At 38.5% G+C, this 18,762-nt stretch overlaps 1 protein-coding gene across 1 annotated transcript; it reads left to right on the top strand.

Annotated features, from left to right (window-relative positions):
• The first annotated feature begins 2,593 nt into the window (after positions 1–2,593).
• On the top strand, positions 2,594–17,393 carry LOC149819253 (protein SULFUR DEFICIENCY-INDUCED 1-like). Its single transcript, XM_089986364.1, has 4 exons — positions 2,594–2,749; positions 15,802–16,014; positions 16,119–16,274; positions 16,857–17,393. The coding sequence occupies exons 1-4, from the start codon at positions 2,594–2,596 to the stop codon at positions 17,259–17,261; spliced, it is 930 nt and encodes a 309-aa protein (XP_089842490.1). The 3' UTR covers positions 17,262–17,393.
• The last annotated feature ends 1,369 nt before the right edge of the window (positions 17,394–18,762 follow it).

The following is an 18,762-nucleotide window of genomic DNA, read 5'->3' as shown; positions in this document are numbered from 1 at the left end:
AAACTAGCACTGAAGTTCATGAAGAAATGAACCTTGAGGGATAGCAGCTTCTCCAGAAGTTGGAGATGATCTTCCAAACGGCCACAACTGTAGGACAGTGCAACATCGATCATTCTGGACTTTTGGTAAATAAAATCCCAGATGCTTCAAGTGGTCTTGAGTGAGAAGGCAATTGAAGCAAGGTAAAGACTAAAGAGTCCAAGCAGCAGGACTAATGTTAGTTCTTACACCAAACAAGTCGTGACCATGAAAGATTAGGATGATGCAAACGAACTTATTCATCACAAATAAGTCTCTGTGAGATGAATATGCAATTGTTGTCTTTCCAGACAATCAGATAGGACCAATTGGTCGAAAGAAGCAAACACAAGAATCAATGAGTGGAACTGGTCAAAATAATTATAGAAATAGACAACATCATTCACCGAAAAGTAAAAATGTGAAGAAATTTGACCATACTCCAAAACATTAACTTGTGACAACAAAATATTTGATGACCATGGATCTAGCCAAAATTTAATTAACTTAAACGGCCCCGTCTTGCCTCGTTTGGACCGGGGATGGAGGACATGAAACAGGGATAGAGGTGAGGTTGAAGGTTAAACTCAAAACCCATGCAAGGATGATGGCGGGGAATTATAACTGGTGTCGATTTATAGTTTACTAAGTCTAAACATCATGTCAATTTGTTTATTACTTTTCTTTTTTGCCTTTTATGAATAAGTCATTGTGTAATCGCGATATGATATATTGTTCATATAGACAAATCTGTAATAGGAAAATCGCAATAGGATATTCAAACAGATTTGGTGGGATGGGATGCCTTTGATTGAATTGATGAGTTTAGATGGGGGAGTGATTGGATTGGGTTGGTTGTGAGAACACACACTCCGTCCCTGTCCTCAATCCCCACCTCGCCCCGTCTCCTTTTAGAGATGACAGTGGACCGAGGGAAAACGGGCCCCACCCCGCCTCATCCCATTTGGACAAGGGATGGAAGTAGGGGTGGCAATCTGGTCGGGTTGGTGGGTCAGCATACCTCAACCCGAACCCGACCCGTTTATTAAACGGGTCGGCTGTGGCAAACATGAACCTGACCCGTTTATTAAACAGGTAACCCGACACGACCCGCCAATCCGTTTAATAAATGGGTTGGGTCGGGTAAACGGGTTAGTGGGTCAGGTTGGCGGGTCGACCTGCCCGCCTAACCCGTTTATTAAACAGGTCAGCCGGGTTGGCATACCCCTAACACGAACCCGACCCGTTTAATAAATGGGTTAGGCGGGTTGACCCGTTTATTAAACGGGTTCGTTTTTGCCAAACCCGCCTAAGAGGCGGGTTGTCGTGTCGTGTCAGGTTTTGCCACCCTAGATGGAAGACATGAAACGGAGATAGATACGAGGATGGAGGGTATGATTTTGAGACGGGGCGAGGGTGGATACCTTGTCCCCCACCCCCGCACCATCCACTGCCATCCCTAGCTATAGCGTGTCAAGCCCAAAGAACGCTCTTCGAAGCCCACTAACCACAAACATAAGAACCATATGATATTACCACATGCTTTTGAAAGTAAGGCCCAGGGAGACTAAAATTTGGCAAGCTCAATAGGCCAGAAATGCGATGTTAATATCCAACACCACCCTCCAGCTTCTATCGACGAAGGGTATCCCACTTAAGTGCAAATGTTTACGCTTGCAACCCAACATGGCGACTGAAGGATAGAGATGGCAGTGGACTGGGGAAAACGGAGCCCCGCCTCCGGCTTTGCCCCGTTTGGATCGGGGATGAAGGGCATGAAACTGGGATGAAGGTTAAAAATTCATTCTCATGGAGAGATGAAGGTAGAAATGGGACTTCTGCTTTTTCCCACCCCGCCTCGATCCCTGCTTTGCCCCGCATCCTTGTAAGGGATGACAATTGGTCGATGAAAAATGGGGCCCCGCCCCGCCCCGCCCCGCTTTGGACTGAGAATTGATGACATGAAACGACGATGAGGCAGGGGTGGAGGTTAATCCATCCCGGGGATGAAGATTCGGGTTTTGAGACGGGGCGGGCGGTCCATTGACATCCCTACTCAGGGACGAAAGGAGTAGCAAAATCGGGTCAAGTGGATACGGGTCAGTCATAGATCCAAACCCAGCTCAGTGATTAGTCTTAACGACAACGACACTAAAGTCTATCCAGATTACTTTTTTACTCTTCAATCGTGCACTGAACCTTCCACGGTGTCTGGCCAAAAGCATCCGGAAATTAACGCATTTAAATATTTGGTGAAGGACATTTCAGTCAACAGGAAAATGAGTTTCCTAAAAGACGAATTCACTCTCATACGAAAGGTGACAAGTGCAAATCAATAGCCGACAGAGGGGTCCCTTTTCGTCCATCCACTCTTTCCGACGTGGCGATAGCGATGTGGGTGGCACAACCGTGTACGGTCGCCTTCCACTGGTGCTTACGTGGCGTTCGAAGAAAGGGCCGTCTGAGGTTCGGGAACCAGCCAGCATGTACGTGGCTGCCATCCCGTCCAAGTTCGTCCATTTTTTCACGTATTAATTAGAGGCGGGGACATGTTTCCGTTTAGCGCAAGGTAAAGATGAACGGAGCAGCCGCCGGCAAACTCTCGCCCCCGGGAAAATATGTTACCGGCCAGGCGAGTCCGACAGCCGGAGGTGGCCGGAAGGATCCGTTCCATGTCATACACAAGGTTCCGGCCGGCGATGGCCCTTACGTACGCGCCAAGCACGTCCAGGTCAGCGTTTTCTAAGAGAATTTCTTTTTTTTTTTTTTGAGATTTTCGAGAAGAGATCGAGTCTGAGAATTCCTAACTCTTTTCCCGTCCTTTTTTTTTCCTTTTCAAGAAATCGAATTTCCTTTTGTGATTCTGATGATTTTCCGCCTTTTTTCAGGATTTTGTGTGTAAATTATCGTTCTTATTGACACTTATTTATTCATTTATATATTTACTTTAATTGGACTTCGGGTCTTTGCTATGGATGAAGAATTACTTGTTGAAAAATAGGATTCGTGTTTATCGTGTTTTCTTCTTTGCTTACGCAACTATTTGAATTATAGAACGTCGAATTATGCGGTCTAGGTGTCCAAAGTCCAAACAAAATCTAAATCTCAATTTTTCTTTTAAACCAAACGAGGCCCACTCGTAATAAAATTACTCCAAAAAGGTATCGTTAATTTCTGTTTCCCTTGGTTATTTAAAAAAAAAAAAAGAAATCTGTTTTCGTTAGGTGTTCTGGTTTATTCTGGCCATGTTACGTTCCTCTCTCTCTCTCTTCTTGGTTCTGTTGGTGTCTAGCGATGGACCCTTCGCTAGATTTGTTTATGCGTGAGTTCACCCCGGTTCTCGGTGATCCCGGGCTTTTGTCCTTGATTGTGTGGTCGATCTCAGATGGGGTTTTCTTGTTCCGTTGCCTAATTTGATATTCTGATCCAACAGTTAGTCTCTCTCTTTATATATATATATATATATATATATATATATATATATATATATATATATATATATATAGAGAGAGAGAGAGAGAGAGAGAGAGAGAGACAGTTCAACCAAATGAAGGTTCAAATGTCAGAAAATTTAGGAAAATAATTTGTATTTATCCCTAATTTGTTTATTCTAGATCATTAAAAAAAATCATAGTGCGGAAGCGTATCCTAATCCATCTTTACTCCGGTAGATCTTGATGGGGTTTTGATCTTCCAAAACCTGTATTAGTGGCTTTTCCTTTTTCTCCAATCTAAATGAGAGATGAACGGTGATGGAGAGAGAAAAGAAACCACCACTGTATATGGTTTTGAGAACCATAACCCATTTGTAACTGTCAGATTATCTTCTTTCCAATTCAACCCATCATAAAATCAAAAATTAACATATGAGCGCACATTAGATATCTACACATTATTATAATCATACTCTATGAGATGTCATATGGCCCAACCGCATAAGATCATTTTAAATGATTTCATACCTTAGATAGTTTATAATGAGTGAATTACATATGTAGGCCCACACAACATATCTAACAATCTCACACTTGGGAAACATATGTCATTATACAAACATGCATTATACAATAACTTTATGAGCTCAATAACACTATCTTACCAAATGACATCTCTGACAATGTGGTCTATTGATCATGTCAACATAGAACCAAAATGATCTTCATTACATTCATTTTAAATAGACTCATCAATGATCACATATTTTGACATAACCAACAACATAGATCAAGCATGGATGTGAAGCATAAAAATTACATATAATGTGATCTAAACATGCCTATTTTCAACTAGTCATGCCTTATTCTTTAGTGAAATCACAATAAACGAATACAGAGTGAAACTGAAACCTGGACCTTATACTGCAGTAAAAAAAAAACTATATCTTTATTCCAGAACATCTTAATACAAATTCTCACTAAATCAACATATCATTAAATGAAACAATACTCATTCGAGCATTATGCTCATAAAAGACCTTGAATGGTAAATCTTTGGTAAGCGAATCCGCAATCATGGAGTTTGTGCTAATATATTCAATAGATACTTGATCATTTTACACTCTTTCTTTAACAACAAGGCACTTGATGTCTATATATTTTAACTTTGATGAGCTCTTGTTGTTGTTAGAATATAGTACTGCTGAATTATTGTCACAAAGCAACTTCAATAATTTTTCAATATTAACTAAAATCCACAGCCCACTGACAAAATTACGCAACTATATTTCATGATTGAATGTCTCATAATAGTCTATAAACTCTGTCATCATAGTGGAAGAAGCAATGAGTGTCTGCTTAGTACTCCTTCAAGAGATAGCTCCTTCGGCTAAGAGATAAACATAACCCGATCTGGATCTATGACTATCTTGGCACCCGGTAAAGTCAGAATCAGAATATCCAATGATCTCTAACTGATTCGACTTTCTGTATCTGAGCATATAATCTTTTGTTCTTTGTAAGTACTGTATAACCCATTTGGCTGCTTTCCAATTATTCATTCCTGGGTTACTCAAATCCCAATAATGTATGTAATATCCGAATGTGTACATACTTGAGCATACATAAGACTCTCTATAGTTGATGCATAGAGAATCTTTTCTATATCATTTACTTCAAATTGGTGTTTGGGGCACTGAGTGAGACTAAACTTGTCTCCCTTAGCAACAGGAGTGTCACATGGTTTACAATTCTTCATACCAAATCTGTCAATAATCATTTCGATATAGCTCTTTTGTGATAATCCAAGAATACCTCGAGAGCAATCTCGATGAGGTATCACCAAGATCTTTCATTTCAAATTTCTTTGTTATAAATCTCTTAGTTTCGTGAAATATGCCTATATCATTACTGGCAAGTAGTATGTCATCGATATATAAAACCAGAAAAATATATTTATCTCCTTCATTGAATTTATGGTATATGCATTCATTGACCGCATTCATCTCAAAACCAAATGAGAGGATAACTTGATAAAAATTATGATACCATTGACGGAAATCTTGCTTGAGTCCATAGATGAATTTCTTTAATTTGTAAACCAATTTTTTTGCATCGCCTGAGACAAAATATTTCGATTGCACCATATATATTGTCTTATCAATATCACCATTAAGGAATATAATCTTTACATCAATCTCATATAGTTTCAAATCAAAATGAGCTACAAGTGCCATCATTATTCTGAAAGACTCTTTTGTAGAAACTGGAGAGAATGTCTCTGTATAATCAATGTCTTTCCTTTGAGTAAACTTTTTTGCAACAAGACGAGCCTTATATATTTCTACATCACCCTTGAATCTCTCTTGGTTTTAAATATCCATTTGCAACCAATGGGTTTCGCGCCTTCAGGTAATGGAATAAGATCTCATACGTCATTGTCTTTTATGGATTTAAACTCTTCATGCATGACTTTAATCCACTTTTGAGAGTTAGAACACACTACAAATAAAATGTGGATTAGCGACGAACGCTATCCATCGCAAATCTATCACTAAACTGTTTAGCGACGGATTTATGACGAATTAGCATCAGATAGCGTTTGTCAAAATTTTCTGATCGCTAATTAGCGACAAAACTGATCCATTGCTACTTCCATCACTAATTTACAACGGATTAACGAATGCCATGATTCGTCGCCAAATAAGCACGGATTTGGTTTTGCGACAGATATATATTTGTCGCTAATCTATCGTTATTTTAGCGATGGATTACATTCCATCGCAAAACCAAATATTAGCGATGGATAATATCTGTCGTTAATCCGTGTCAAAATTAAAATAAAAAATAAAAAAAAATTGTTTTAAATATAAATATTGAAAAAAAGAAAGACTTTGTACAAGGTAAGGGCGACAACCCTAAACCTAAACGAATCGGGTCTGATCCATAAGAAACTGGGTCCCAAACAAAAGCCCGTAAAAAAAATTTTCTTCTGGGGGGGGGCGTTGCTTCCTATAACCCCCGCCAAGGGCGGCCCCCCTGACGCCTACCCGCTGACCGCATAGCAGGACCCGCTCCAGGGGGAACCCTCGGACCCCCCCTCTAGTAAGGGCAAAAAACACTGAATCAGGCTTCACAACTCATCAAGTACAAGTATCAGTGTGACATAGATACAGGGAAATGATAGTTGTTGTGATCACATCCAAATTCGGATATCAAATTCTATATGCCTAAACAGTGCATAACTGCATTTTTATACTTCATATCAAAATTATTACATATAATTTTTTACAGTCACCAATACATAACTCTGATATACAAAATAAAAAATTTCATTTATCCAGAAGAGGAAAAGAACATAATGTCATTGTTCCACAAAATACCCATAATGCACATACATAAGTAATATGGATTGCTATTGCAACAATTAACAGCACAGCAGTAATATGTAAAAGGGCCCAAAGACTACTTTCTGGTCATGAAAGTCTAATGAGAATGCATAGCAGTGACATGCAATTCAGCATAATGGACAGAATCCTTACAACCAATGTTAGAAATTTAGAATACTAACCACTCCCTGCTATTTTTCTTTATTGATCCAATCACACTGGTATTCATATTAAAATGAATCCATCAGAAACTGCACAAGCAGTCGTGACACATGCAACTGTAGTTCAGAAAAGAGTACAAGAAAATGCAGCCATGGCACAGGAAATGCCCATCTAAGCCTGGACATCACATTCTGAACAATATCCCTTTACAGGTGTAGTTCAGAAAAGAGTAGAGATCATATTGGATAGGCTATGCAAATCTTTTCTATGGGGAGGACAAAAGCCTTGCTAGGATGGAATAGGGTCTCATCACCCACATGCAGAGGTGGACTCATAATTTGGAAACTAGGTGCAGTGATATCAATGAAGAAATCTAATAAACTAGTGGCATTTAATAAAGTGAGATTACAGCTCGGGATGCTTCCTCTGCAGTTGAGAATGCTACAAACCCTGACCCTCTACTGATTCCATTTGGATCTTTCATAACCTGAACCAGGGCCAACAAGAAAAACAAAAATGTCATAAATACAATTAGACCAGGAAAAAAAATAAAAGGACAGAAAAGAGTAATAACCAGCCATTATTCCAAACTCAGAGAACAACTCTCGAAGTTTCTCATCACCTATGCTATCATCAAGATTCAAGTATAAATTTACCCCTTGAAATTTATTAGCTACTTTTGTTCAAATCTACTTCTCAACTCTATCTCTCTTTCAGTTTTTTTTTGTGCTTTCCCAACATACCATTCTTTGTCATCAAACTTCTTTCTATTAAGAGCCTCAACAGCCTTGGCAGCAGCATCAGCATTTTCAAAATTTACAAATCCAAAACATTTTGATTTTTCATCAGCCTCCCTCATTACTACAACACTAGTGATGACTCCATATTCGCCAAAAAGGTTGCTCAAGTCATCTTCAGTAGTCATCTCTGAGAGATTCTTCACATATACATCATTAAACTGATGCAGAACATAATTAAGATCATATCGTGCAACTAGCATGTATCTTTGATGGTACATATGCTCCTATGTGGCCTCTGAGTTTCTGAATTTCAAACTTAAAACAAAATATATAAAATCTTCACAGCATTGTTTGCATATATCTTAAATAAACATATCATCCACATATATAACATGATCAATATATGCAAACATTTTATGAATGAATTATTTTCACTTTTGGTTGCAAATTATCCTACCTTTAAATTGGTTTCTGACAAGATCAAACAATTTAACTATTTACCACAGATTTTTATATTTTCTGCATGTACATAAACAACACTCATGCACCAAAGGGCGTAACCATAGCAGGCCTCCTTCCTGATCCCAATCTGAGTAACAACCTTCAACATGGTATGTTAATTCTTCCAGCATCTTCCTTAACTAAATAGCTTTTGTTCCCAATATGCAGCATAAAAACCGGTGCAGCAAGATAATAAAATAAAGCATTCAAGAGAATTTTTGAAAACCAAGTTCACAACTAACCATGTAAATGGTCCTCCAACGACCCCAATGGCATCAACTCATAGACTAGAAGGCGTTGATCTCCATCAGCACAATAACCAATCAAATTGACAAGGTTAGGATGGCCCAAAAGGCTAAGCATCAGAACCTGTACCAAAAATTCTTTATTACCTTGCAGGCCATTTCTGTCAAGTTGCTTCACAGCAACCACCTGCAACGTTCATGAATACAGGGATAACATCTACAAATCGACTCAAAAAGTAGCCTATCATCACCACTCCATAATTCACAAGGCATGCTTTGACAGGCGCTCGCTCGGCGAGCGCTTGTCTCTCCTTGCGCTCAAGCAACGCCTGGTCGTGCATGTCGGGCTCCCTGAACCGTCTCCAGATCTGTGCCTCCCCAGGAGAAGAAAATGTGTCGGGCGTCACAACCCCGCAGTTGTCCTCGAGCGAAGCCCTCGGTGGAGGATGGGATTTCAGGACGGCATTCCCCGTCGCTGGGGAGGAGGAGGCTACGGAGCTCTTGCCGCCGCTGCCGGCGTCAGCCTTTCCTGGGGTGAGTGTCCATCTGGGCCACCCCTTCCTTTGAGGGGCGAACATCCTCCTGAGGCTGCCCTCTTCCCCGTCAAGCCGATTTGGGGGTAATCAGAGAGAGAGGGTTGCTTAGTGAACGTCGACAACGATAAGGTCTGGCTCCTGGAGTGGTAGGGTTCCGCCGACGGTGGTAGCATCCAACGACAACATATGGTGGTAGGGTTTGACCGCTCTCCAGGTGGTCGAGAGCAGAGAGAGAGCAGAGGTAAGGGCTCGGGTGAGAGAGAAGAGAGGTCGACGATGGAGATGGTCGGAGAAAGAGAGGGCCAACGATGGGGGGCAAGGGTTCCGTTGAGAGAGAGGAGGCCAGTGACGGTGGTGGTCGGGGAAAGTGGGTCGGCGACGGTGGTGGCCGAAGAGAGGGCCGACGATGGGGGCAAGGGCTCGGCTGAGAGAAACGAAGATAGAGAGAGAGGGAGAGAGCAGGGGCAAGGGCTCCGCTGAGAGAGAGGAGAGGTCGACGATGGAGATGGCCGGAGAAAGAGAGGGCAGACAATGAGGGCAAGGGTTCCGTTCGAGAGTGAGAGAGAGAGAGAGAGTCTCGCGTTGTTTAAATAAAAAATTAGCGACAAAAAAATCTATCACAAAATCCGTCGCTAATTAGCGACGGAATAGCGACAAAAAAAATCTGTCGCTCATCCGTCACGAATTTGCCACAGAATTTGAGACGAAAAAAATTCATCGTTAATTCATCGTTAATTAGCGACAGAATTTTCTGTCGCTAATTCTGCAACTAATTCCAATTTTAGAGATGGCTAGTTTTCTCTAGCTAATCTGTCGCAAATTTATGACGAAAATAATCTATCACAAATTTCTGTCGCTAATTAATGTTTTTCTTGTAGTGACACTGTATAGCTTGATGAAAGTTGATTGGATCGTCTTCCTTTAAGCCAGTGTCACCCTCATGTTCTTGGAGAAAAACAATATAATCATCTTGAATTGCTTTTCTCATCTCTCTCTAGTAGAATTCCTCAATGGCATTTGTTCTTAAGTTTCTTGAGGTGTTTTTTGAGCTTGTTGAGTTTGTTCTTCAGGAGTAAACTCATGATTTTGGATAAGGAGATCTTGAACATTTTCTTGTTCCAGATTTGTTTGAATAATGTCAAAAATTAAAATCTAATAATTGTTAACAACAACTGTAGGAAGAGAAACAAATTCTTCTTCAAAAGCAATGTCTCTTACCTTATAATTTCTCGTCTCAAAAAAGGACTTATTCACAGGGTCATAAAATTTATAACCCCTAGATCTTTCAAAATATCCAACAAAATAGCAGTTAATCATTCTTGAGTCTAGTTTTCATTTATTTGGCCTAATACAGCCTTGCCTCAGCTAGACATCCCCAAATATGAAAATGCTTCGTAGTAGGCCGCTTGCCTGTCCACAATTAATATAGGGTTTTGGTTACTACTTTAATTGGTACTCTATTCAGTATATAAGTTGCAGTATTTAGAGCCTCTCTTCTGAGTGATTTCGATAAAGTAGAATGACAAATCATACTCTTTATCAGGTCTTTTAAAGTATTGTTTCGTCTCTCAGCAATACCATTCATGCTAGATATGTCTGGTATGGTGTACTGGAACAATACCGTATTCATCTAAGAATTTAGCAAATGGTCCTGGACGTTGTTCAACTAATCCATCATATTTATCATAGTATTCACTACCATAGTCAGATCTGATGACTTTAATCATTTTGTCAAGTTGAGTTTCAACTTTAGTCTTAAATGATTTGAATACATCCAGTGATGGAGACTTTTCATAAATCAAATATAAGTAGTCATAACGCGAATATATAGTCGCTTATGAACGTAATAACATATTGTTGACCATTGCAGGAAGTTGTAGGGAATGACCCACAAATATCTGTATAAATGAGTTCTAAGACATATATACTTCTGTTGGCATCTAATTTTTTTATGTTTGTTTGTTTTTTTTATACACTCAACACCAACCTAAAAGTCAATAAAATGAAGGGAATCAAGAATTCCACTGGCCATATATAAGTTGTTTTATTCTTTGTTTTGAAATGTGGCTTAAGCGCTTGTGCTACAATGTAGCGGAATTCTCATTGGCTAATTTATGTTTTATACCATGTGAACTTGCATGCAAGGTTTCATTATACGAGGCAATAGTATCAATCAAATATAGGTTATCAACTACAGATAAAAAAACAGATTTGAATCAAGAAATAACTTAAACTGACTATTTTTAAATGAACAAGAATAACTGAATTTGTCCAACATGGAAATAGAAACCAAATTCTATCTAAATGATGGTACAACATATGTTTCTTTCAAATCTAAATAACAACTAGTCTTTAGCAATAACCTAAAATTCTCTATTGCCTCAACTTTAACTGATTTTTCATCGCCTATATAGATGAATCTTTAAGCATCAATCAGTGTTCAACAACTTAGGCAACCCTACATAGACACACTTATATGAGTGGTAGCACCAAAATCCATCCACCAAGTGTGCTTGGGTACAAAAGTTAAATTAACTTCAAAACAAACCAAAGTAAGGAGAGTACCTTTCTTTTCACGCCAAGCATGATATTTGATACAATTCCTCTTTATCTGACCCTTGCTCTTGCAAAATAAACAACTAAACTTTGCATCCTGACGTTTCTTCTATTTCTTCTGTGATAGAGGGTCTACTGTAGTTTTTTTACCCTTTTTTCTTTTCTTATACTTACCTTTAGAGGTAGTTGTCAAGTGAGCACTTTCAGTCATTTTTTACTTCAACCTTTCCTCTTCTTACACACAATGGGAAATGATCTCATTTAGAGTCCATTTATCTTTTTGACAGTTATAACTAACCTTAAATTGACTGTATTGTGCAGGAAGAGATATCAAAACCAGATGCATGAGTAAGTCCTTAGACAACTCTAACTTTAGCACATTTAGTTTTGAAGCAAGATGAAACATTTTCATAATGTACTCTCTTATGTTCTATTTTTCTTTATGCATCATTGAAATAAGACTCACAAGGAAAGGGCTTATCTCAACCTTTTCATTTTTAGCAAAACGTTTCTCAATTTTCTCAAACAACTTTTTGGCATTAACCTCTTCAGACATAGTGCCTTTAAAAGTTTTCGAAATTGCATGTTTTCTAATCATAATACTCATGCGATTGGATTGATCTCACTTCTCATGGTTCCTTTTATCCTCAGCAGAACTTTTATCTGTGAGAGCAGGTGGTTGATCATCTTGAAGTGCAAGATCCAAATTCATACATCCGAAAACAATCATAACATTCTCTTTCCAGTTTTTTAAGTTTGTGACATTCAAAATAGGGATTAAATTGATGCTTGCAAATATTGTAGATGTAGATGCATTTACTGAATCAAGAACAAAACAAACACACCATAACAAGCTCACAATCAATATGCATATCCATATACATTAACTTTAATTAAAAAATTCAAACTATGGTGAACCCTCTCACAAGATACCCAACACAACATTGACATTTAATCTTTAAACAAAAATGTCAACTTGTAAGTAGTACTCTTATTATAGTAGTAAAAAATGGACAATTAATCATGTCAAACAACAAGTCTTTCTTTGGACTAACTCATTGTTCATATGGAAAACTTGATAATCATCCCATATTCATTACCAAATATACATTTGAACTTGGCCAAGTAGCAATCTTCCTTTGGGTCGATCACTATTCGCATGAATTTCAAATATATAATCATCTTAATATTTCAAAGAAGTCAATCTACACAAGAGAGGTTACTTTGGTAACTTGTTTCAGTCAACTCATTTTAGAATATTAAATATTTATACCCAAGAAGAATACTAAAGTTTAAATTTTATATGTATTTGCATGCATATGTATGTATAAAAATACATAAATCCATAATCCAAATGGTCATATCTAAATTAAGTAAAAAATATCTGAAGTCAACCCACTAAAATTATCCAAAACAACCTTTATAAGCCCTCAAAATGGCAAACCTAATGGCTTGGATCCAAAAAAACTTTCTGGATCCAAAACTCATGCTTTAAAAGGCCTAGGGCTAAAGCCAGCGGATTGGGTCACACCAGATCCGATCCAAATCTGGTTGAATATCTTAAAACAAGAGAGAGAGGGGGCAGGTGAGCCCAATGGGTGGGGTCAGGCCTGATCTGACCTGTGTCCCGAATACTCGGTTACAAGGGAAAGGGCGGGCAGGCCCAGCAGGTCGGGTCAAACCAGACACAATCCGGGTCGGGCGGAGGCCAGACCTGTCCTCCTGTCATCGAGTCCTAATCGCTCAACAGTGGTTGGGGTGGTTGGCCAACCTCAGCCAACCATCACTAGACGTAGTGCCTTCCTCCTCTACCTCCTTACTGTGTAGGCACCCAATGGTGTCTACGCTCCGTCGGACAACGTCTGATGGTTAGCTAGACACCTTCTGTTGATCTTACCTATCACCGAAAGGAGAAGGGAGTCGTCGGGCCCTTTCTGTCTCCGGTGAGGGACACCCGACCCTCCTCTTTCTCTTTCCTGTTCAGGCACCTGATGGTGCCTGCCCACAGCCGAACGATGTCTAGAGGCCACCGGAAGTGTGTGCCCCCCCCCCCCCTCCGATCACCGGTCCCTCTGTCGTCCAAAAGCACTGTCGGCTCGACAATGTTAAAAAAATTTATTTTTTTGTTTAACAGTCCCTAATGTGGCAGTCACGGGGGACGAATTCGATGAGATTTTGTTGATCCAAAGCCAAGACAAAACTAAATCCTCATGTTGAAAAAAAAGGTTCTCATGTAATAAAAAATCCCGAATATCTCAATGATTCAACAAGAACAAGGGCTCTAATACCAATTATCAAAAAAACTTAGAGAAATAATCCTTATTTATCCATAATTTGTTAAAGCTAAATCATTCAAAAAAAACCAAAATAAATCATAGTGCGAAAGCATACTCGAATCCATCATTGCGTCGATAGATCTTAATGAGGTTTTTATCTTTCAAAATCTCTATTGGTGGCTTTTACTTCTTTTCTAATCCAAATGAGAGAGGAATGGTCTCTTTCTTGATGGGGGAGGAAAAAGAAACTGTCACTGTATATGGTTTTGGAGACCATAACCCATTTGTAACTGTAACATTGTCTTCTTTCCAATTCAGCACATCATAAAATCAGAAATTGACATATGAGCGCATATTAGGTATCTACACATTATTATAATCATACTCTATGAGATGTCATATGGCCCAACCGCATAAGATCACTTCAAATGGGCCCATACCTTAGATAGTTTATAACGAGTGATTAATTACATATGCAGGCCCACACAAAATATCTAACACCAAAATCTACAACCTATGATAACCTTCGTGTTCTTCTCTAATGATCAAGGTTTTCATCTATTGGACTTTACATATTGAATTTTTATTATTTATTTAGTGAGTAACATGTTTTGGATTATGAATTTTGGATGTTTATATGCATTTTTTAAAGCAATAAAAATCAATAGTCCACAATACTTTGAACTGTAAAGTTCTAAATGCATTGTGAGGAGTTGATTTTTCACATTTCAAAAGACATGTCTATATTTTTACTAAATAAAATTATAAAGAACAAATATATGAGGTCTGATCGATGCTTAAGCATTGGAGAGGAGAACCGATGGTTGTAGATCTTGGACATTTCTTTGGTTTATGGTCTCCCTTTCCTATGTATATATATATAAGAAAAGTGGTAGCTGCATAACACTTTTTGAGTATTTTTGAAAATTGTAGTAATTTAATTTTAAATCTTATAAAAACTGAACTGACGATCCAAGAGTCAATTCATATAAAATCAAATATTTAGATCACATTTGTATGTTGAGATTTTAGAAACAATAGAAAAAATCCTTCCAAATCTTGGTAGGCTGCTGGTAGGTTAAAAAAGTGTTAGGGAGCTATCAGATTCTCTCTCTCTCTCTCTCTCTCTCTCTCTCTCTCTATATATATATATATATATATATATATATATATATATATATATATATATATATATATATATATATATATATGTGTGTGTGTGTGTGTGTGTGTGTGTGTGTGTGTGGATCTCTAATAATCTTCGGCACATGCAAAAACAGTCTTGCGCCCAGCCCATTATCCATGTGTGACCAAAAGTGGTTTTCACTATTCTTACTTTTTCTTATTTAAATTAGAGAAAATATATTGTAGTACTGAACTGTGATGCCATACGGTGGCTTTCACCCTTGTTTGCATGGATCATATGTGTTTACTATAGAGGTTTTATCATGTCTAATATACAATAAAGTTTGATTCCTAAGATGTTGAAAAACCAACGCCTCATAAGAACGGTTCATAGATCAGTATAACTCAAGTGCATACTGCCATAAGTTATGGTGATTGACTACCACAATAAAAGCATCCTTTAAATTTAATATATAATGAAATTTAAAGCAATGATTTATTAGCGCATCCATGCACATGCGCTTAGCATTATTGACTTAGATGCTGCTTGGCATAACTCGGTCCTTGCTATTTATCATGTGCACATGCACCACCAGCTACGGCAAAAAGCAATTGGTATGTTGAACAAAATGCCGAGGGTGTTGAGCGATGATTATGGAAGCTTCTAAACGTGCAGCTATTTTCTGTGTTTTGTGTAGCCCGAGTACTTTGTAAAATACTCGGGCCCGACCACTGAATCTGCTCCAGACTTTTCTGATTTGCGTTTGAGCGATTTATTCTTCTGCTGAACTCCAGAGTATGTTATCTCTTATTGTACAGCTGGTTGAGAAAGATCCAGACGCTGCCATCGTTCTGTTCTGGAAGGCCATCAACGCAGGGGACCGTGTCGACAGCGCTTTAAAAGACATGGCTGTTGTGATGAAGCAGCAGGATAGAGCAGAGGAAGCCATCGAAGCTATCAAATCGTTCAGACATCGATGCTCGAAGCAAGCTCAGGAATCGCTTGACAACATCCTCATTGATCTCTACAAGGTAAATCAAGAAAACATTATGAAATTGCATCCAACTGAGCTTGACTGCACAATTTCTGTTAAATCTGATTCCTTCGCTTTTAAATAATTGTGTTGGTAATACAGAAATGTGGAAGAGTAGAGGAGCAGATAGTGATACTGAAGGAGAAGCTTCGTATGATATACAAAGGAGAGGTCTTCCATGGGAAGCCAACAAAAACGGCTCGCTCACATGGCAAGAAGTTTCAGGTCACCGTCAGACAGGAGACCTGCAGAGTGCTGGTAGGGCTTTGCCTGCTCTTAGAAACTCAGATGAAGCTAGGCTGATCTGAATTCTGAATACATATATAAGTTTTCAATATTTTTTGCTTTTTTTAACTTAGGCATGGTGGGGAGGCCAAGCATGCAAAAAATAAGAAAGAACTCAAAATATATAAAGCAAGATTTCTTCAAAATATCATGGTATTATTGTGATAGTTATGTTATAGCTGATATTTTGAAAATATTGGGAACTTTTTTAGTTCAATATCAACGAGGGTATTCTTCTCATAAATATCATGATGTTTTCAAGATATCAACAATATTTGTGGCTATGGTCTTGACATTAGTTGGTGGTCCACATATTATCCCATTATTTATGTTAAAACGAAATTCTGAAAATGTCGTCATATTTTCCCATAAATATTGGCTAGGGTGTTTTTTCTCATAAATATTCCGGTCTTTTTGTATGTTAGCTCCTAATAGCTGTGCTTAAGTTATGGTTCCCACTTCCCAGGGCCATTGTGGCAGTGAAACTGGGTGTGTTTAGTTATCATTACTACCAAGAGGATAGTTGTATTAAGCTTTAAATTGCCCTGGTTACAGGGTAATCTGGGGTGGGCTTACATGCAGCAAATGAACTACATTGCAGCAGAGATGGTATTCAGAAAGGCCCAAGTGATTGACCCAGATGCTAACAAGGCCTGCAACCTAAGCCTCTGCCTCATAAGGCAAGCAAGATACGAGGAAGCTCGGACCATCCTGGAGGACGTTGGGAATGGAAGATACGGCATGACGGAAGATGGCAAGTCGCTGGTTCGGGCCGAAGAATTGCTGAAAGAAGTTAGAAGCTTAGGAGGTGAGATATGGGATTATCAAGATGGGTTTGATCATCTTGAAGAGATCATTCTTGGTGGGTTAGACCTAACCGATGACTGGGCTCCGACAAGGTTGAAGAGACTGCCCATCTTTGAAGAGATGTCACCTTGTAGAGATCAAGTGGCTTGTTGATTAAATCAATGTGATCATTCTGGAGGGATCTGTAAATAGTGGGTTTGTGGCAGTTAATTGTCTTTTTCTGTACTAAAGGAGTGTGGGAAAGGAAAAGGGGAATAAGGACCTTTCTGTACTAAAGGAGTGTGGGAAAGGAAAAAGGGAATAAAGACCGAGAAGAGATTCGTGGATTTGGTGGGTCTTACCAATGGCGGATCTTTGTGGTCAGATGTGAAGGGGCCGGGTGAATTTTTGGGTGATAAAAGTAAATTATCTATCAAATTTTCATTGTCCCCATATATATTGTTTTGATATATAGAATGACAAAGGGTGTGCCTAATTTGATCTCTTTTAGAACATGTTTGTAAAAATATGCCTTGTGATTCTTGGATTTTTTCAACATCTTGACACTGTTTGTGGATCACAATCACAACACTTTCTCAGTTAAACATGAGAAAAGTATAAATTAGTGATTGTGATTGTGATTGCCAGAGTTACTGTTTTTTGCTTGAATCTTGTGAAAATATTGACAATGTTATCAGTATCGGTGCGTATCATCCTGTATTGATTGAGTATTAGCAGAAATTTAATAGGCCGCAAGCTTGAAGTGATTATTTTTTAATAAAATATAAAAAATACCAAAAATTTTTAAATGTTATTTTAAAATTATTTTAATGGTTTTAACAAATGTCACGATTGACATATAATAATTTTTTATTAGTTTTGAGTTCGATACAGAACGATCCAGTTGAGTAGTATCGGTGGCTCAACTGTTCAGGGCCGATATACCCAACAACATTGATCCTTAGCCAAGGAAACTTTGAAGAGCAGGACCTTTTTTTTAGAGGAAGGTAAAAGCAGATTTATTGATAGATCAAGTGACGAGTAGTGTCGCATAAAGAAAACAGAAAAGAGATGAGAGATTGGGGGCATATACCTTACAGCGAAGGGTAGGGCTTGTTTTCATTTATTTATGGGTTCACAAAATCATACTCGATTCTTTTTTATATTTACCCAAAAAGTATGGTAATTCCAAAGATATGGGTATGACCACTCGACTTTGGCATGCGAGTTTGAAATCCTATTAAAACATATGACAAGGACAGAAATTATATTTATTCTTTAATCAACTAAAAACTATTTTTATTATTTTAATTTGTAAAACATATTTTTGTTGAAATAATATTACAATATTAAGATAATGTTTGCACGATTTAGAGTCATTAAGATAATGTCATAACATGTTTGGCTCGAGTCATCACCCACGACATGCACCTTATTTGGCGTATCGCGAGATGGTTTTTTGTTGAGGTCGATGGAAAAGAGTAGCAAATTAGGGAAACTAGGGATATAGTGGACCGGGGCCTCACCCTGTTTGGACCGGGGATGGAAGACATGAAATGGGGATAGAGGCAGGGATACAGGTTAAGATCAAAACCTGTGCAAGGATGGAGGCAGGGATAGACTTACGCTTTCTACCGCCCCGATCCCCGTTAGTAAAATGCTAAAATATTCTTTA

The sequence above is a fragment of the Nuphar pumila genome, chromosome 13 (genome assembly GCF_984573655.1).
Source record: "Nuphar pumila chromosome 13, dmNupPumi1.hap1.1, whole genome shotgun sequence".
Taxonomy (NCBI): Eukaryota; Viridiplantae; Streptophyta; class Magnoliopsida; order Nymphaeales; family Nymphaeaceae; genus Nuphar; species Nuphar pumila.
Note: the sequence above shows the minus strand (reverse complement) of the source record. Positions and strands in the feature narration are given on the sequence as shown.

Excerpts from the sequence above, each read along its gene's own strand:
- LOC149819253 (XM_089986364.1), top strand. The coding sequence starts at position 2,594 with ATGAACGGAGCAGCCGCCGGCAAACTCTCGCCCCCGGGAAAATATGTT. Across the intron at positions 16,015-16,118 it reads TCCTCATTGATCTCTACAAG|AAATGTGGAAGAGTAGAGGA; the intron begins GTAAATCAAGAA and ends TTGGTAATACAG. Across the intron at positions 16,275-16,856 it reads AGGAGACCTGCAGAGTGCTG|GGTAATCTGGGGTGGGCTTA; the intron begins GTAGGGCTTTGC and ends CCCTGGTTACAG.